General features: G+C 44.1%; 1 protein-coding gene and 1 long non-coding RNA gene across 10 annotated transcripts in view; one reads left to right on the top strand and one right to left on the bottom strand.

The window, feature by feature from the left end:
- The window catches only part of VPS13D (vacuolar protein sorting 13 homolog D), a 253,463-nt gene that overhangs the window by 199,765 nt on the left and 32,801 nt on the right, over positions 1 to 20,897 (top strand). For 7 of the 9 annotated variants that reach the window (XR_011433300.1, XM_014737614.3, XM_014737613.3 and 4 more), the window contains 2 exons: positions 2,800 to 2,932; positions 5,950 to 6,145. The exons of the other annotated variants lie outside the window; for them this stretch is intronic. Coding sequence is in view for 6 of the 7 variants with exons in the window: in XM_014737614.3 (XP_014593100.3) it covers positions 2,800 to 2,932; positions 5,950 to 6,145 (329 nt within the window). In the remaining variant the exon portion in view is untranslated. The remainder of the gene's footprint in view (positions 1 to 2,799; positions 2,933 to 5,949; positions 6,146 to 20,897) is intronic. 9 annotated transcript variants of the gene reach the window in all.
- Positions 281 to 1,930, bottom strand: LOC138921060 (uncharacterized). The gene is made up of 2 exons (XR_011433320.1): positions 1,594 to 1,930; positions 281 to 1,467 (listed from the first exon to the last, which is right to left on the bottom strand). It is a non-coding gene; the product is annotated as an uncharacterized lncRNA (long non-coding RNA).

The following is a 20,897-nucleotide window of genomic DNA, read 5'->3' as shown; positions in this document are numbered from 1 at the left end:
TTTATAGACAGAGAAGTGGGAATTCAGATGGAAGTCCTGCTGTAAGTGGAGCAGGTGTAGGTACCTCTCCACGGCAGGGGGAGGCACCTGAGAAGCACGTGGAAGAATCCAGCATTTAGGGGCAGCAGTGGTCTCCTGGGTCATCTGACCCCATCCTCCTGAGGTCACTGTGGTATTTTGTACAGAGAACACCCAGGTCCAGTTGGTGCTGGGAGTGCCAAGGCTGCTGCAGCAGAATTGATTGGCAAGTAAGCTTGTGGCATTGGCTCACTCATAACCCTTGGATATTAAACTTGTTTTATTGACAGGAGGTGGGGGCGCGGGGGTGAAGGAGAGGGGGTGGTTTTGCGCAGTTTGCCTAAATTATTCTCCCAAATTCTCTTAGAGGGAAAAAGTATTGTGGGATTTTAACTTCCTCCTAGTCAGCTGCCAGAAATAGGTAGACAGAACTTTCACTTAATATCTCTTCCAAAGAAATACCTCTCCTCAAGGACAGTAAGAGTGTGAGAAAAATGGGAAGGACCTGAACGAGACCCCGCAAGTAGCCTGGGTGCTGCTGGACCTCTCCAGGGGAGCTTGCGCGTCCGGAGACACCCACGATGCGCTCCCGAGACAGCTCTTCACTGCACCGCCCCCTCACCTCTGCTCCCGCGTCAGGGGGAGGCGTGCCGTCCAGAATATAGCAGGGACTAGTTCTGGACCCTTTCCAAAAACAAGGGTCACATTTTCCTCTCCTCTCTCGCTTCCCAGCTGCTTTAAGTTTGCGCTCCCGGTCCTTGTCACTGTCTGTTCCGTGTGTGGAATTGTTACCTTCCTAATGAGGCTCATCCTTGAGAATAGGCCTAAGGCTGCCATTTGTTTGTATCCTCAGTAGTGCCTAAACCTGTGCTGGGCCCGGAGTAAGTGCTTAATAAAGAGATTCCAGCTCGGATCATAGATCACATACTGTCCGAGCTGGAGAGGATTCTGGAACCACCAAGCCCCACACTCTATTTTACAGATGGTACCACTCCAGAAACTCACTTAGGAGGCTGGTGTTTATCTGTTGGAAAGAGAGGGTTTTGGGTTTTTTTTCAATGTCAAAGCCTAGCGTAAATGACCATAACTCTAAACCTTTGAAAGACTTTCTTCAAATGGTGCAGGATGTCCCTCCTTGGACTAGTAGCTGAGTAATAACAGTAAGAATGCCAACTCAATTCCATATCCAGAGCCACTGTCGCTAATCCTTCCAGCCCCATGTCAGTGTCGGCACTGTCACCGTTCTCCAGATGCCAGGAAGGAGGCTCAGTGGCAGGGCGCCTTGTCGGGGTCGTGCAGCTATCGCAATGCTGGAGAGAGGACTAGAATCTGCTTTGGTCAGATGCACAAGCTTGTGGCCTGCAGTCGCTCTTAAATGGGGTCCCTGATGAAAGTCCTCACTTAGTGATTCACAGCGCTGGCTTTCCAACATCCCATGGTGTCTGTGTCCTAAAGGAAATTGTGAAATTAATTTTCATTAAATTTAGTTCTCTAATTAGGCAGGGAGTGACAGGAAGGTCAAGGCAAAAAGCAAATAATGATAGAGATTGCATTTCCAGAAAGGTTGGTACTCACCGCCCTGGATCGTAAAAGCATTGGCGTTCAGCAAGAGGAACGAGTGTTCCCGTATCTTGCTCCAGGAAACGCTGCTTTACATAGAACTGCTGTTTCTTCCTCTCGTCCTGCTTCCCTGCCCAGAACTCACCTTCTCCTGTCACTAGCGTCAAGAAGCCTCAGGACTGATGGCTCACCAGGGCAGATCTGTGTAACCCTCCTTGGCAAACCAGAATGAAACAGGCTACCCTGTGTCCTGGGTCTTCAAGGCAGGCTGTTCGCCTTGAATCTCTCCACTGAGCTCTTATATCTAAATAGCATTCCTGTGAGTTTTCTGAAAGGTTAGTCCCGGGTCATTGGCACTTAAACCACTTGTTTTGGTAGATCCTTCCTGAGAAGGTTAATTATATATTTGATATCCTTCCCTTTTTATGCCTGAATGATGAGGATAAGTACCCTGTGGTTTATTAACTGTCACTTTAAACCTTTTCAAATTGTCTTGTGACAAAACAGAGTTTTATGTCCTTTTCATCTCACTTTGATGGATGACACAGCTTCTCTGGTTAAAATATGCCAGGATAAATAAAATCTGTCTCTGATTTGTGGGGGAGGATTTTGCATGTGAAGTCATGAGTTCAAGTCTGCCACTTCCTATGAAAGGTGGCCTAACCTGTTAACCTTTCCAGGTACTTCATTTTTTCTTTTGACAAATGAGGCTAGGCCCCTAGGCACTTGGTAATTGTCGAATAAGTGAAAGAAAAGGCATTGCTTTAGGGCAGTTGGTGTCTAAAAATTTTGATACTAAACCCTAAAGCAACAATTTGCCACATTTCTGTTTTGAACCCCACTGATTCTTAGAGCCAAGAGCCGCTGTCCTCACCGTTGCAGAATCCCAATGCTTGCCTCTCTCCCAGGCCATCTTCTTATGCCTTTCATTTCCCTGTAAATTTGCGATAGACTCCTGGAAGGTAAGTACCAGTATGGATTTTTAGTAGTTGTTTTGCAGCTTTGCCTCCACCAGTGTGAGCATCCCACACTTCGTATGTGTCCAGTGCTTGAGAGCCACTCTCCCGGGACACACAGTGTATGTAATTCAGCAGTTAATCTCTCTCTCAGTCGGTATTTACTGAATCCCAGCGAGGGAAGGGATTTATTTAAGATCATAAAGTAGTGAAAATAGTGCTGAGGTCTTAAAACTCTTTTCCTTCTGTTTTTAATTCATTCCAGTTTGCAGGGACGTTATCAGATGGTTTAGGAAAGACGATGGACAATCGGCATCAGTCAGAGCGGGAGTACATCCGATACCATGCAGCTACAAGTGGAGAACACCTTGTAGCTGGCATCCATGGCCTGGCTCACGGTAAGGCACATGATAGCAGGCTCCAGAAGAATGGCTCTGCTGCCACAGTTGCTCGGAGGGGCCTTTTCACCCATCCGGGCACAAGTAGAAAAAAGAAAGCTGACAACAGTGAAACCCTAGTTTGATGTTGTGGTGGGCCTGACAGCCTTCCGAGCTCTGTCTTCTCCTCGCAACTCAAGTGCTACAGCCTGGGAGAAGCCTTCATTCGTTTTCAGAATGCTCTGTGCATCGCATTCCCTCCTATTCTCTGGCTTCTTTTCCTGAGGTGTGGTAAAGTGTAATCCACTGAACCACTTTTTAGAATATGGAAGTGTCGGGGGCCGGCCCGTGGCTGAGTGGTTAAGTCTGCACACTCTGTTTCGGTGGCCCAGGATTTTGCCTGTTTGAATACTAGGTGCGGACATGGCACCACTCATCAGGCCACGCTGAGGTGGCGTCCCACATACCACAACTAGAAGGACCCACAACTAAAAATACACAACTATGTACCCAGGGGTTTTGGGGAGAAAAAGGAAAAATAAAATCTTTAAAAAGAAAAAAGAATATAGAAGTGCTGCTTCAAGTTGCCTTCTGCTTACTGATCTTTCCTTCCATAGAAAGTGAAAAGTGAAGTTGGCTGCCAGGTTTGTGGCCCAGATGTTTTTGAGTCTTGTATAAATGCACATTCACAGGGATTGTAAATCCATGTGCCCAAGAGATAGGTGATGGCATGAATGTCTTAAGTCTGAATTTGTTTGAATTCTGACTTTGAATGCTTTAATTCTGACTGACTTGCCTTTTGTTGCATTTTTCTCAACGACTTGTTAGTGTGGCATTCAAGGCCCTTGGAAATATAAACCCAGCCAACTTTTCCAACCACTGTCCCCCAGCCACAGTATACCTGAGCCATTCAGACCTACGCACTGCCCCCAGGCATGCCTCCAAGTCCTTGCTCACTCACGTTCCTTCTGCCCTCCCCTCCTCTGCCTCTCTTTGTTGCCTATCAAAATCCTATGCAACCTCTAAGTCCCAACTCGAATGACATTTGCTCAGTTCCACTCTCCCCGGTTAGAATGAATGACAGGGAGAGCACACGTGGCAGTCTGGGTTGCACACGTAGCCAGCTGTGAGTCTTGCTGTCCTGGTAGAGTGTGAGGACCAGGAGAGCAGAAAGACCGTTTTGTCTTGTCTTTCTGCTTGCAGTACCTCACATGGTATGTGGCATATAGCTCATGCTTAGTGATGGCTAGTAAATTGAACTGTTTGTACCAAGTTCTTAGGAATAGTCTGAAGCTATCAGAAGTCATGTCAGGACTGATCAAGTTTTGAATATCTGCATTTGGATGAAGAAAAAGGAATATTCTCTTCATGCTTAGGACACAATATTTAGGACAGAGTTTTTGTTTATCAACTTTCCTAATGGTGAGGTTTGGATCCAAATGCCTTTGCTTTTCCTGAGCCTGCCCGACTGGAAAGGGAGCAGCCCCCAAGGAGACATCAAGCTAGAAGTAAAATTTGGCTGAACTTAATCTGTTTATGGACTTTCCAAGTTGATTGTTGGGCAATCATTTGGGGTTAAAGATTTAATCATTCTCTCTAGTAACTGTAATGATAGTGCGTTGAACTATTAGAGGACTGGTTTTTGGTGAATATAAAATGCTTTGCTGTGTATAATGCCTTTATCTCTCCAGCGTCCTTGGCTGTGGAGAAAAAGCATAGCTGTCCTCACTTTTTAGATGGACCTACTAGTGTGCTGAGACGGAGGGCGGTTGGTTCAAGGTGGCAGAATCCCCTCCAGGCAAGGATCATTCAGAGAATATGTATAGCCTCTCCAGGAGCCAGTTAGGCCAGTCTGAGACCAGAAACCAGTGGCCTTATCCAAGGAGGATCCGTTAAGCTCTGGATTGTATGAAAACAGTAACCTAGAAGGAGTTCCTTCCTTCAGGATGAAAGAACCCTTAAAAGATAACAAGAACCAGAGTCCATTCACTCTCCTTGGTTTAAAAACTGGGAGTCATGCTCAGTTCTCTCCGTAGCCTCTGCTTCCCCCAGGCTCAGTCATGTCTCTCTCTGCCATGCGCTTTGCTCAGAAGGTTGGAAAGGGATGTTGCCTCACTGCAGCAAACAGACCCAGAATCCGAAAGAAACGTTGTGAATTCTCAGTACGTTCTCACCCAAGGAATTTCCTTTACCAATTTGTCTCACTAGAGCTGAAGAGTCTAGAGAGCTTCCTCACACCCCCACTGTCCAAGGGTAAACATCCTGTGAGTGTCCCTGGCACAGGTCCTGGAAGTGCTCCCCGCACAGGGCCCTGCTTCTTCCTGCAATGCCTGTGTCCTCTCCAGCCTCCACCAACTGCTGGCCACTTACGAGGCTCTTCAAGGTCATCACTGTCAACTTGCAGAATGTTTGGAATGTCTTTTGACCTCGGTTGGTCTTTTGGATTGACTCCACTGAGGGTCCGGCTGCCTTTGGCAGCTTTTGGGGGTGCCTTTCATCAAGGCTTCGTCATTTACTGTGATTGCCTGTTCCTGACTTCAGCAAAGTGCACAGTAGCTTTGACCACATTTTAAACATTTGGTGGTGTTGGCCGGTCACACAGTGTTCTTTGAAAACTGAGGATCTATATTTAGTTATTTCTCTGCCTTATATTTTATGGGATCCCAACTTTCCCTGCAGGCCCTGTTTGCTAGTCTGGTGATTTGATCCTACTGTCTGCATCCTCTCCTGATTGCCCAAATGCTGCCTAAGCTCTGGGATTGAACAGTAGCCACTGCGAACCTCTTAGCTTGTCTCTGATTTTTTAAAACTGGAACACACTTTACTTCTGACTAATGTGTACTATATATTCCTGACTGTGAACTTCCTGGCAAAGTCTGCTGGTTCCCCATCCTGAGCTGGCCTGCCTGTGACCTATCAAGAAGTAGACAGAATGCCCTAAGTTGCCTTGCCAAGTGCATGGAATTGAGGGGTTTGGCTTTAAATGCTCTTACTGTTGTCGTTGGCCAGATTACAATAGCCCTTGTCTTTTTTGCTAGGTATCATTGGTGGATTGACCAGTGTTATAACCTCAACAGTGGAAGGTGTGAAAACAGAAGGGGGTGTCAGCGGTTTCATATCTGGCCTTGGGAAAGGGCTCGTTGGCACTGTAACCAAGCCAGTGGCAGGCGCCCTGGACTTTGCATCAGAAACAGCCCAGGCGGTGAGAGACACAGCCACACTTAGCGGCTCCAGGTCAGTAGTCATGGGGGGACTGGCTTCTGCAATTTCCAGCCCAGGTCTGCTGCTTCTCCTAACCCATACTGATATGTTTAATAATATACTTTCTGCCTTAATGATGTGATTTTTAAAAATTTGAATACATATAACTAAAATTTATGACCTGCCTAATATAAATACGTGAAAATGAGGCACAAAAACATGGCATGGCTTCTTCCAGATCTATATCTATCTGTCTATATCTATATCTGTGTGTACTGGAGATATATATCATATAGGTGTAGATATAGATATATGTTGTTTTTCTTCATTAGAGGGGTCAGAAATAGGATTACATCCTTACAAGTATCCCTTGTTCACCAAACTAACTAGATCCCCCGCTGCCCATTAAGAGAACTGTCAGGCTGTAGGCTGTCTTCCTCTGAGGCCCCATGGCACAGTTCTAGAGTCCCTGCACTTGTGGTTCACCACATGGGTCTGTGCTTCTACTTGAAAGGGCCAGCCAGTCCCCAGCCTCACAGAGAAACTACCAAGCAAGTTGGCGGGTCTGCTATGGGATGCTGCCTTGCCCTGGTACCAGCTGAGACAGGAAATCAGTGACAGATCATATGGCTCCAAATCCTACAGAACTTAGCTATTCATGTTAGTGGCCTGCTTTAGCCTCCCCTTTTTCAGAGTGACTAATTGAGGATCTTATCAATAAAGGGTGTAATGAATGTTACAGTTCCCAGCCAAGCTGGACTCCGCTTAAGCCCAGAAGGATTTTGCTGCTGCCTAGATAATAGATATTCCCTAAGTGAATTAGTGTGCCCTTTTAGAGTGCCTAGGGTCTGGGCCATGTCCACATCCTATTGTTCCTCAAATAGGATTTGAAGTGAAGTCGTCCCCAACCAAAATGAATTCATTTGTCTGTCACCAGGAAACCTAACTGATGACACGTTACTGCAGTGGGGAAGATGCTTGAGACTGTAGGCTGGGACCATGCAGTGTGTTCTGCCAGAATGTCTTCCATCTGGAAGCAGCTGGTTTTTAGGAAAGGATCTGTAGAGTTTACTTTAGTTAAGTTACGTTCTATTCTCGGATGCAGAGCTAAAACAATCCTGAGTATACTGTGAAGCATCTCTGAAGTTAGGAGGAGGGACAGGAGGGAGGTTTCGAAGGTATTTCCAGTTAGTTTGTCCGTGTCTGCTCAAAGCCCGAGAAGCCTCCGTCCAGTATTTTGTTAGGACAGTAAGACCTACTGAAGTGTGAGTAAAGCAGGAGGCCCCTGAGAGTTCCAAAAGAACCATCCTTATTCTTAAAATCCCAAAGTGGTCAAGGGATTGAGTGATTTGTTTCAAAAAGGGTCTGAGGTATAGGTACTCAATTTTAAAAATATCATTGTTTTGTGCTGTGCACTTTAATGATGTTGACCAGAAAGAAATCGCTTGAGTTTTGTACAGTGTCAGTTTGGAAGTCTTGATAAAGTTTTGCGTTCTTTTTAGGAGCCTAAGAAAGGAACAGAATGGTTGCTGCAGAAAGAAAGGTGTTCTTGTCATTTCATCAGTGGTGCAGCGTTGCTGTAGAAGGTTCGACTTAGTGTCAGCCAGTATACACGTCGTTTGTTCGTTTTCATTGATTGAAAATTCCCTAAGAACCCAAGTTTGGGAATACAACAGAAAGCAAGGCTGGCCCGGGTCTTCCAGGGCTTACAGTCAAGCAAGGCAGCAAACATAGAATGAATCATCATATAAATAATTATTTGCTAAAATTATGATAAATGACACGGAAGATTTACAGGGCGCTGCGCAACTGTGTAATCAGAAGGCGGGGGAGAGAAGGAGGTTGGCTAACACATGGTCACTGGGGTCAAAAAGGCATTTCTAGGGAAGTGACATTTGAGATGAATCCTGAAGTCTAAGTAGGAGCTGGCCAGGGGAAGAGAAGCAAGAATCACATTCCAGGTAAAAGGGGGACAGAGGAGCTGTGCAGCTGGCCTCGCAGGAAACCGTAATTGGTCAGTCTGAGTGAAGTTTACCTGTCAGCTTCCCAGCACAGCGGTCTGCTGAGCCATTCAGTCCTAGAAACAAAAGCTACAGTGACAAGTGAGGAGCAGCCAGGTAGTCATGGGGCTATGGGCGGGAAGCTTCCAGGAGGGAGAATTAGCTTCTGTGTCTCCTCTCTGTTCCTGGAGGAGCCCAGAGTCGGAAAGCCGTGGCCAAAGGTACCAGAGGTGAGTGGGGCACAGGCTAGACCCATGCAGATTGGAGGCCACAAAGAAACTTGGCCCTTTACCCTTTATTGCACTGAAAAGGCATTAACAGATTCTTCTGAAACACTTTAACCAACTTCCCTCAGTCCATTTATCGAGGACCAAAAGTAAGGTTATTAATGAGGATCCACGTGCTGGAGAGAAAACACTTGACCTGGAAAACAGTAAGGCTGGATCCCAACATCCTTACCTACTAGCGTTGGGCCCCTGCAGTGTCCTAGCCTAGCTAAGCCTCAGTTTTCCATCTACGAATTGGGGATAAACACGCCTGTCTATTTATTCTGCCTCTCAGAGGTCTGAAGCCCAACCAGAGTTATTTTCATGTGGAAGCTATAAAGAACTATAAAGCGCTGGGCAATATTGTTTTTGAAAGTCACATTAAAGGAGCACAGAGATTCCTGCAGGTGGAGAAATGCTTCAGTGCCTTAAGGGTTTGTTCTGATGACACTGTGGTCTCTCAGGAACATTCTAGTTCTACCAAGGGATAAATCACCCTGGTTTCTTGGAAGTGAGTTATAACCATCTCCAACTATCCCAGTTGATTGAACAGGATCCAGGGGTGTTACTCAGGGTTTTTCCCCACTGTTTAGACAACAGGGACTAACAAATGATTTGAAGGGATTAGAAGTGAGATTCTGACCGAGGGCTGACCTGAGCCCAGGGCCTGAGCCAGGAGTAGAACCCAGGAGTCCGAGAGTTCTGCCTCTGAGTCTGCACTTGGAATGAGCCTTTCTGCTGCTTTTGTAATATTTCATCCAAGTGAAGGCTTAGATCTTAGCATCTATGTTTTAAATGACCCAAATTTTAAGCAGATGATAGCAAAGTAAACCATAAAACTGTGAAAGAATACTCCTTCCAGTAATCCATCTGAAAAGTGGCCTTACAGGAAACATTGGCTCCTTTTTGTGTTTATTTGAACATGATTTTATTTATAGGGAACCCCCCCCCTTGAGTTCTTTTAGATTAAAATACTTCCAAGTTGTTCTTGTTGGAGTGTACAGGCATTCCAAAAAGACAGCCACCTAACTTTTCTCTGAAATTTCCATGCAGTCTAAGAGTTCTTGTGAAGGCAGGTGGGGGTAGGGGAGAGCGGAGGGCGGAGGACAGCAGAGCCTTTGGCCTCAGCATGAATGTTGTGGACCAATATCCCCTGCTGCATTTGTTAACTGGACAAGTATGTGTGGTTTGGAACTGAAATAAGAAGCCTTTTCCAAGGCAACGTTCTGCTGGCTCAGGTTGCATCTTCTAGTCTACGTGTATTGGGCCACATTTGTCTGTTCCCAAGTAAAGTTTATGAAAATGGCACAGATGCAGCCACACTTGTGGTGCCATTGAACCCATGTGGAAAAGCCCACAACCCTTCAAATAGACCAGGCCAAGGCAGGGCACCCACTGGCTGAGCGTGCCCAGTTCTCTGCATGGGTGGTGGTATCTGATGGTAATATTTGAAAAGATATTTTGGTGGAAAGCTGCAGAAACCCAGGAACAGCCATTTCACAATAAAAGGCAAAAATACCATTGAGAAGAGAGGAGTTTTTGATTCTGGGCTATTTATTTCCTTATTTATTTCTTTAAATACTGTCTCTTGTAGACTTTGGGTTGCATGACGTTTTAGGAAAGTAGCAGATGGTGATTAATAAAGCTGGGCCCTGAGGTTTCCTCCAAAATATGTCTTCACCTTTTTAGTCAAGACTCAAAACAGGGTGGGGGGGACGAGGTGGGAGTTGGCAGAACTTGAAATATTTAAACTAATTTAGCAAAGCTCAGGAGCGTTGGAGTTTATCTCATTATTTAAGTTAGATAAGGAGGAAGTGGGAATTTGAAGGATAATGATAGATCATTGTTTAAGAATATAGCCCTCAGGACTCTGATAATGTTCTGGAATCCCAGGACCCTTGTATTGTGCATGTAGGTGTAAATTCCATTTGCTCTGAGAGCTTTTGAGTAACCTTTCAGTTGACTTCACGAAAAAGATTTATGGTGGGCGTAATTTGACTTTTTCAGTAAAAACACACCCAAGACACCACCCCAAAATTTGTCATATACACTTTCCATTAATGGCCTCTTGGATGTGAAATGGAGACAGTTTTCTTAAGGAAAAGTCCTTTTTGTTACGGTATGTACGTCTTACCTGTGACTATCTGGGATAAAAGGGTTAAGACCCTCTTGGGTCACCAGGTTGGACAGATCAGAAGAAAGTCAGCAAAGGGAATTTTGGAAATGCTTCCGCTCCTCTTTCATTCTACTTTGGTGAAACTGCTTTTCATTATTCTGTTCTGAAAGCAACATTTACCCTTCTTGGCATCGTACATAATCACACCAGAGAATTGGTATGAATTGAACCTTTAGGGAACTTCCAAGGTAAAAATCTAGTAGAAATTAAAATGTTTGTTAGGTTACACCAGTGCTCTCAATTTTTTCCACTAATGTTCCATTTAAGGCAGAGGAGAGTGGCCTGATACCCCATGTATCCAGGGGCAGAGCAAATTCAACATTTCTTGGAAAGTTTCTGTTTTGTCTTGAAACTATAAATGAATTTTACATTTTATCTCATGCTTATTTTAATAAGAAAATGTTTTTAATTGCTACCCAGTAAAATTAACCCTTCAGAAAGACAGACTACGTCTTCTGGTAGCTGCTGCCTCATACTCGTTTAAGAAGTACAAGGTGCTCCTTCCAGATGAGTCTTGTAGACCCTGGTAGCATCAGTATAAAGACATGTATGCTGGTAAGGGTGAAAAGCTAGAGCCTGATACATATTTGACCCTGAGGCTCTGTTTCTTATCTTCGAGCACCTCTGTCTTTTGACTTGGTAACTACCCGCTGCTCGGGGCAGTCGGTACATCAGTAACACGTCAGTTTCATCATGAGAAGGAATTAGATTTCACTGAAACTGAAAAGTTCTTGTGGCATCCACCTGAAGGAAAGGGACTGTTCCTATCTCTCTTCTGTTGTCCGTAAGTGGCACAGTGGACAGATAGAGGGGCAACCACTTCATCTTCTACTCGGCCTTGAGAGCCATGTAGTCTCACTTCCTGATCTTGCCAAATCAGGCCTTTCCAGAGAATGCCTGAAGGCAGATGGAGCATGTTCTCAGTCCTGAGCAACCCCAGAAGGAAGAACAACATTCATGGGATGTCTCACTCAGGTCTGAAATTAAGCTGATGAAGTTACAGGATAAGATATTTTTAAGAAACATCTTAACAGTCCTTCATGCCTTATAAGTCAAAATTCCTCTCACAGGAACACAAGCAGAGAAATGTTATTTTCTAAGACAGACTTCTTCCCTCTTGATGAACTCTAAATACTGTACTCGCCTTTCACTCACAGGCTTCAGACAGTGCCATTCGCATTATAATAGAACTTATGGAAGCTCAGATCTGTTGCTGAAAAAAAAACAGAAAGTGTGTGTGTTCCTGAACACACATATTTGAGAAAAGCCTTTCCATTTCTGAAATCCCATGGCTCATTTTTATGCGAGATTATCTGTTAGTAAAAAAACCCACTTTTTTGGTCATGGTACATTATAATCATTTCTAGAAAGGAAGGCGTCTATTTTTTGCCATTTTTGGCATGCAGAGATGACTGACTTCATGGAAACAGCACAATCCAGCTTCCAAAAGTAAAAATAAATTGACTTTAGGTATGTACGTCTTTAAAGTACAGTTCTTGTATCTCAACCAGCAGGTCTTTACTCAAAGAAAATAGAATGGAAAAGGTGATTGCTTTTTGATTTTGGTTTCTTCCATTTAATAATCAACCTAGCCATTGTACATCTATAGTCCCTTCCTTGTTCAATGACTTGATTTTTAAAACTCTGGAATGATACCCAATCTTACATACATAAGATGTAGATTTATGGTTTGAACTTTAAGAGAAACAGCACAGTGTATTTCCTCCTGAGAAAAGTTTGTATTTTGTGCATTAGAGAGTAATGAAAAGCCATTTAGTTTTATGGAATTCCTCTGAAAAGGCCTTATTTTTAGGTGTTGATGACTACCCTGTGTCTTTCATGGTTTTCCCTTGCAGAATCCTCCCTCTTTGCTCAGGATGAAATTAGAATCTCCCTTAAAGAGAGTATCCAGATTTGAGTTCAAATGCCCTGCTCCCAGAGAGCTTCAGACTGTAAGATAATTCTGAGATACGCAGAGGACATAGGGGCCAGCAGGGAACTGAAGACTGTAGTATTGTATTGTAAGTAAAGGCTTGTAATCTTTGGAGGAAGAAAAGGTAGGTTTGGGTTTTAGCTTAACCCTGAGTTTCCTTGCCCCATACCTTTATCTCGTACTCTTTTGCCAGACTGCCTCTCAAAGACAGATTCTTACTAAGTTTCTCACTATTTGTCAAATGGGAGGAAAATAAGATTGGATTAGCAAAACATTTTAATCAGAATATATTCTCAAAGAAACAGTTTTATTATATCAGGCTTATATAACTCAAATCAGATTAACAGTGTTACTAATCTATACCCTTAGTGGATTTACTTTAATACATAGAGGAAACTGATTTCTACTTAGCACAAAATTTGTAAGTATGGGTCCTTTTAGAGCAAAGGTTCTCAAAATATGGTCTAGGGAGCCCTGGAGAACCCCCAAACCTTTCAGGGAACCATAATGTCAAATCTATTTTTATATATCTATCTGTGGATTCATATATAGATAGATAAATCACTATTTTCATATAATATTGTCTGATGGATGTACAGTGGAGTTTTACAGAAGCTGCATAATGTGTGATATTGCAGTAGTTTGACTGTAGAAGCAGATAAGAGAATGCAGCTGTTTTCTATTAAGCAGGACTTAAAGAGATTTGCAGAAATGTAAAACAATGCCACTCTTCGCACCTTCCAAGACTCCAGCCAACAACTAGCTGTACCTGGTTAATTTCCTTAACAAGCTGTTCTATTTGAAAATATGGTGGTGATCCATCATCCTGCTGATAAATAGCACGGATCGGTGATGTGGATTAATGTGGATTCAGCTATGGGAGCCACTGTAATGTGAGGCTTCTCTTTGGCTTCCTGCCAGCAGTTGTCAGCCCTCCTGGTTTGCTCCTGACTTTTACTGGGTTTCTTGAAGTAACAATTGGAAAGATTTTATCACATATCAGAAAGCCCTCTCACAATAATCTACCTAATTTAGTCCTTCACCTTAACCCACCTCCCCAATAAATTTTAACTTCAGCAGCCTGGTAAGTACGGAGCAGATTACTTCAAAGTGCAAGGTCCATCTTGTCAAAAGCCCACTTGGTTGTGTTAGCACTGCCCTCAGCTCGCTCAGGAAATCGAGAAGGTATATCTGTGTCAGAGTTTACTTGGCAAAACCTCAGCTTTCTACCCTAGCAAAGTTGGTAGAACAGGACAAACCCACAATATTTGGATAAGCGTCTTTGAACTCCTTGTGGAAAGCAGTTTTTATGAGGCCGGTGTTCTGTGTTAACACCAGAGACAGCTTCTAGTCGATTTTCCCCAAACATACTTCAAACATGCATAATGGCAGGGGTGACCCAAGCTGTATCATAAAATCCTAGGGACTGCAGGAAACTTCAAAGGAGAGGCAGAGCAAAACCTCACTTCTCATTACGAGGAGGATGGGTCACAGGAATCCTGGCTAACCCTGGTAGGTTCCATGGACTCCAAGGCAGCCTCACTGGGTGCTGCCAGGGTGGACGGCGGGTGGAGCTCCCTGGTTCCCTGGACTTGCTCGTCTACTGCAGCACGCAATTAGGTGGACCTGCCCAGCCCCTGCCCACCTCCTGAGGCCTTAGAGGCCAAATTACCACGTGTAGAGCACTTTCCTATCCCCACTGAAAAGATGCGGACCTCAAAGAGTTTTTATGTTTTTGTTAACTGTTGAGGGGCCTCATTAATTCAATTTAGCCAATTCTGAACTTGTGACATTTAGATCCGATTGCTTGATATGCATCCTGGTTCAAGTATAGGCAAATTGACAGTAGATATTCATTAATTGGTTAAGTATTGACCTCCTACTGTATCCAGGCATATAATAGGTATTAAGTATTGAGAATATTTAAATTCTTAAGGACAAACTGCTTTGAAGAATCTTTCAGATTCTTGAGACTCACCAAGCTGTTTGTCTGTTAGTTTTCTTAAAATAGTCTTAAAATGTTCATTAAGGCAAGTTTCCTATAGCTTTTTTGAAGTGCTCCTTTATTAGGGATTTGACTTGCTGTTTGTTCTTGGAAACAACAGAATTGTGTTTGTATGTGGTGGCACATGTATTGGGGAGGTTGGGTGGTTACAGTTCTTCTTTTCTGCTTTATTCCCAGGTCCATCATAGCTCTTCCAAAACACATTGTTACAGTTTTACTAATTGTTTACAATTGGCTAATGCTCTCTTGCTTTTTCGGTTATTCTTTATACCTTATATGTGTTTACTAAATATTATTTAGTATCTACAATTAATAAGGACAGTGTTTTTAAAAACCTATGATTTTCACCTTAGTTATCTTGCTATAACGAATTTTTTTTGTCTTTTCAAATTAAATTTTATCAGAGTAAATACATGTCCTCACTTTTAAAAGTCAAAGACTTCTACGAATCTGAAAACAAAACCCAGCCGTCTCCTGTCCCACTTTTCCCTACCTCTGATTCCAGCTCCTCAGAGGCAAACACTTTCAACACTTTTGGGTTTTTTTTCAATTTGGAGGTATTTACCTCCATGTTTGTTTAAAAAAAATACCTGTGTAGTGCTATTTCTTGATATCATTTGACTTGCTATTGCTGTACACACGTGTTCCCTCTCCCCATTTGTCAGTGTTATTATACCATACTTTTTGGGGAAATCAATATTCACTTTTACATTACAGTGACTATGTAAACAGTATTCCCAGTGAAGCCACATAGGTCCCTATGCTTGTGTTTCCTTTCTGGTTTAGCTTTTTGGTTTGTTTTTCTCCCTGGAGTTAGTGACTGCTTTTATTATTGTTGTTTACTTAGCTTTCTATCTGCATGTTCCCAATTTATACTCAAACTCTTATTTACTTTCAACTCTTTTTACTCTGAGGTTAGTAACTCCTTTTTAAAAAAAAAAAATTTCTATCTGCCTATTACTAATCTATCTACAGACTCTATGTATGTTTAAAAATGAGTTAAGTAATTTCCTGGTTTCATCCTTTTTCTTGGAAGCTCTCCCCAGCTGCCTCCTGCTCCTGTCTGGACTGGGTGATCTCTGGATCTGCCACAGAGCCAGTGCCCGGTCCTCTGCTGAGTTTCTTTCTTCGGTTTGTTTTGATCTTTGTCTTTTTTGAATAGAGACAGTTCTCAGATGTTTGGAGGTTCTTGATTCTCTGTCCTACTTCTGTTTAAAGATGACGTCCTAACAAGCAGATTGGGGGCTCTCTGTGTGGGCCTGGGGCCCTTCCTGTGGATGTGGCAGCATCAGCTGGGCACCTCCTGGTCTGCCTTCTGAGGAGGAAGAGCAGGCGAGTGGGGTGAGGGAGGTAGCACAGATCCGTCTGCTTCTAACACAGACTTTTAACCCATCCTCCTGTTTTCACCTCCTCACACACGTGCCTCCCTGTCCTCCCTTCTGCCCCAGGCCTGCGGAGCCGCCTGGTGCCTCCATCATCCTGGAAGTTAGCGGATTTTACCATACTAATTAGCTCACAGCTTTGTGGCTTCCACTCCCTCAGGCTTACATTTCAGCACCGCTTGTCCATCTGCTTTTCAGCTTCTAAAGTATTGTTGACACCTTCTCTTTATCCTTTTGGATTCGTGCCATATGTATCCCTTTGCTTTCACTTTAGAGGGGTCTCTGGACTAAATCTGTCATATTTAATCAGAAGTCCTATAATTTAGACTTTCATTCATCCTTTCTTGAGGTCCCTTCCCCTCCACATCCAACTAGTAGCTCTGAATTCATGTGGTTTTACTGAAATCCATATCCATCATTTCTGCTAAAATAGTCTTTAAGTTTGGTGGTATTAATAAATAATAATAACATTATTTCTCACATTTCTGAACCTTTACTATGATCCAGGCACTGTTCTGTGTACTTTACGCGTATTATCTTGTTTAATCATCACGACGTCTTGAACAGCGTTTGCCTAGGCAGTCAGTGGCCCTTCTTTCCCAACAAGAGTTAGAATGCATCTGGAGAGAAGTCGTTGCTGGTCCTAACCCCAGCTGTAAGTCTGGTATTGGTCTTTAATCTCTCATTCTGTGTGTTGTAAAGAAACAGGTTGTAGAAGGCTCTTGTCAGATCCCAGGAACATGAAAGAAATAGCACACCCCGCGGTAGTGACATGGCCCTGTCACCACCCCTCATTGAACCATAAAAGCTATTCGGAGGGGCCAGCAGCTGGTGAGCGACCGTATTAGATCCTGGGTGCTGATGGGTGTTTTGTAGTTTCCAAGGGAAGTTGCTGAAAGTTTTCTTATCTTGACACTCCAAGGGCAAGAGGTCTTTCTTCAAAGAGAAGGGCTTGTTTCAGAAAAAGATGTGGAAAGAACAGAAAATCACAGGTCACCCCCAGTTCTGGAGAAGAAATGAGAAGGAGCACTGTGGTGGCCAGTTTGGAAGGAAAGCAAGCATTTGCAGGAGTCAAGAAGGAGCTCCCACAGCAGCGTTTGGCTCCCTCGTCTGGAATACGAGGTCACAGGGCCTCCTGGGGGCGTCAGACGGCCCTGGATTTGAGTCATCACACTGCCATTTCTTAGCTGTGGCCAGGAGCAAGATGTCCCCTCTCGTGTCTCTGAGGTGAGAGTCCTTTGACTCATGTGGAACAGGAATAATGACACCTACCTCAGTGGGTGGTTGTGTGGATTAGTGACGTGATGTATATAAAGCACTTGGCCTGACGTGTGGCACACAGCTGGGTCTCAGGAAATGGCATCTGTGTCAGAATCCTTTCTGAATGTGGCATGTTAAATGTGGGTGAAACGGGCATTATGTCTTCACTTCTCAGTTCTGCCCTGTGTCTGAAAACTTACTGCCTGCTTGCTCTAGTGCTAAGATGAGGAGTTCATAGGCTTTGCTGGGCTTTGGTCCTTCTGATTCTCTTTCTTTGCACAAAATAGACAGTTAAAATCAGGCCAACCTGTGACAGTCACGTGGCTGGAACTGCTGCGTGGAGGAACTCGCCTGGGCTCTCAGCTTTGTGTGTGAGAGCCCTACTGGAAAAGGTGTGCGGAGGCCACGAACTTGCTCTGAACCCACCTGCGAAGAGCAAGTGATCCCAAACTATTGTTAGTGTCTGCTGTAAATGATATGCCTCTGGGTTCGAGCAGAGTTCAGCCAAAAGCCCCACATGACATGGAAATCTGTCCTGGAGCCAGGTTTGTCGGGTAAAAGTTATGTAGCGAATGTCTCCACACATTGGCATCTGTTGTCTGCCGATGGTAGGACAACCGAGAATGATGGAGTGCTTCGGAAATTAGGCTGGGGCCTGCGACCCTGTAACAGCTGACACACTGTTTCAGGCCACTGTCGCTCATCCAGCTCTTTTGATAAACAGCTTTAAAAGCATTACGTGGTTTGGAAAGCATTCTTCAAAAACAGTTATATTTTCCAGACGTGTGACAGTCCACTGTTGAGTATTGTTGAAGGGTTTTGACCTGTGGAATCAGATCCCCCTTCAGTGGGGCTGTTGAAACTATCGAGGGCTTATCTGTCTGGCTCCTGCCAGGGCCGTCTCACAGCAGCATTCCCACGTAGGTCCAGGACCCCTATATCTGTTTAAAAAAAAAAAAAGTGCTCTCAGGTTCAGGGCTAGAGTTTAATGGGAGAAACCATTTCTTTCATTTCTAGCTAGGTATGATGGGCTCTTTAAAATGTTGCTTTCATCATGTGCCCTTTATCCCATGGTTTCTGTATAACAAAAGTAAGATAATTATTGGGAAGCTTTGAGCCTTTGAGATGAGCTTTCTCTAGATTATAAATGTTCATTTCATAATTCATTTCAAAGCTTATCTTCCCATTTGTCCTTTTTCCAGAAATTTAGCTCCTGTTGCCTTTTGTGCCTCGTAGGAAATTCTGTGTCATCGGGCAGGGGAGGTGGCTCCTGGGGGATTGACACCAAGGCTAGGTAGTTCATGTGGGACTTAGACTCATATAGACCATGATAAGGACAAAGTGCTCTACTGACAGATGTTTTAAAACTTCTATTGAAGTCTAATAGACCACAGATTTTTTTTTTTTTAAGTTTGGGGTGGGATTCATGGGATTTTATTCTTATTCCCAAAATGCAGTGGTGGAGCTGACAGAGCAGTGCAGAACGTCACTCTGATTTATTGTGTTGAAGTCACAGCAGTTCGCATTCTTTTAATCTGTTAGTGTGGGATCAGTTCCTCCTTGACTCCAGTCTCTATGATCAAAATAACCTGTCTGGATTCTCCTTTTGGGTATTGGAGACAGCGTGGCCTCTTGGCAAGAGAAAGGATTGCAGATCGTGAGACCGGAACCCTGATTCCAGGCCTAACACTACTCTGCTTTGTGGCCTTGTGCAAACAGCTTTTTATCCCCTCCTCAGGTCTGTCCCCCACTTCAGAGCGGGAGAGGGTCCTTCTTGCTCTGGTCGTGTCTGCGTGGCTGAGATGAGAACTAGTTGTGTGATCCCCTGGAGGAATGACACAGAGGGGGCTCCCTCCCTAGGTCTGGCTCCGCCGTCGGGAGGAGGCTGGGCATTGGGATGAAGGAAGCCCAGGCAGGACATAGGAAAGCTTGATAGTATTTTCTAAAAATAAAAAGGCAGTAGGTTAGTCTGAGGCAGTGTTGTACCTAAAATATTCCCGAGCAGCCCTTGGCCCCAGCCTGAACCCCTTGCCTGGCTCAGCACCATTTAAGTCGGTTACATCTAATCCCCTGAGGGGTGACCCTGGCCATGCCTGCCCTGTCGCTGCTTCAGCCCTCCCTTGGATGCCATCTCGGGGAACACTAATGGCCCCAGGGGTGGCAGGTAGATCACCGGGGGGAGTGTGTGAGGACAGCCTACATAAATTATAATGTCCAGGCAAACTGTTGTAACTGGAGTGCTTCCCGCATGCTCGGTCGTGGTAGAGATACTGGAGTGTTCACCATTTCTTTCAGCTGATGGGCAAGAAATCAGTGTTAAAAAAAAAACCTCGACAGAGGCCATTTTGCACCAAGAATGGATGGGCCCGGTGTGAAAAAGCAAATTCCAAAATATATTTCCTTTTAGTTCCCAAACTAGTATCAAATTAGTCCTACTTAGCCCTATCCACGATGCTAGAGTAAATAGCAGTGCCCAGCAGCTCATGGAGAGGGCAATCCAGAAGACACACGGGAGAGAAGTGTGTGCAGCCGTGAGCCTGCTGACGGCAGCTCTGGGCATGTGTAGTGGCTGCTGCTGCTTCCTATTTGTAAGCAACTCATGTTCCTGCATTTTCAGAGTCTGGTCTCTTTGTGTATCTGTGATTGTATGTCCCTGGAATATGGTCATCAAAGTGATCCTGAGATGGAGAAAGTCCAACAGGAAGTGGAGGCATCCAGGTCACTGTTTATAAATTCTCAAAGTCTGTCTTGGCCCCTACTAGAGTCTCATTCTCAGAGGTGGGTCCAGTTTTCCAAACTCTGATATATCAGAGAATCTTGATGCATCTGGACTCATGATGGGCCAGACTAAGCTTTCAGGAGTCCTTCTGTTGTACACCAGCACCTAATGGAGACTGGGTTCATTTCTGAGTATTAATGTAACCTGTGTGATAATGTGTGTGCAGGTGCTTTGTAGATTGTCCTGGGCAATGGGAGATGTTATTATGACTAAAGACTTCACCCTGAACTTGTATATAAATAACCAGACACAGATTGAGTGGATTACGTATTTTTCTTGAGAATCTCCTAAATTAGCCTACCTAACTTTTTCTTGCCTCTTCTTTCCCGACTTAAGCGGTTCTCTATAACCTATATTTTTAACAAACCAGAACAAATAGTATACAGTAGAAGACCCAGCGTAGAGAAGAGGAATTCTCAATAGCAAGAAGCAATTTTCTGTGATCCATTCCTTCCACGGCACCTTCCATCTACCCAAAACACATGCTTTAGGCTTTGGCACGACAAATTCATTAGCTCATCTCTAACCATCAATACAGTGCACAAGGAAATCTTGTGAGGAAAATGCAAGAATGTAGTACACTGTCTATTCAGAAATACATGATTACTTCGAATCAGAAAGCACAACTTTTCACCTTCAGGTTGAACTAGGGTCTGATTTGAAAGAGACCACTGGCTTCGCTACACTCCATCAGAGAGGTCTGCTTCTATCCAGAATGGGAAGATGCCTTTGTGCATGTTGTTGCTGGTACGGGGTTTCTGGTTTTATTTTTAAACAAGCTTGGGCCCTAGTCTCGTGTTGTGTAACAATGGCGGAAAAGGCAAAACTGGCCGGAAGGCACTTATAGAGTCAGCAGTGACTCCTGTCAAAGGCGTTCCTACCTGGCTCTCTCATCATGTCTTTGGTTTGATTTTGGTTTGGTGCTTCTTCTCTCTCTTCCTCTTACTCCTTCTCTATTATGCTTGGACCTTGTTTAGAAGAGTT

This window comes from Equus caballus, chromosome 2 (genome assembly GCF_041296265.1).
Source record: "Equus caballus isolate H_3958 breed thoroughbred chromosome 2, TB-T2T, whole genome shotgun sequence".
NCBI lineage: Eukaryota > Metazoa > Chordata > Mammalia > Perissodactyla > Equidae > Equus > Equus caballus.
The sequence above is the reverse complement of the archived record's forward strand: the minus strand, read 5'-3'. Positions and strand labels throughout refer to the sequence as shown.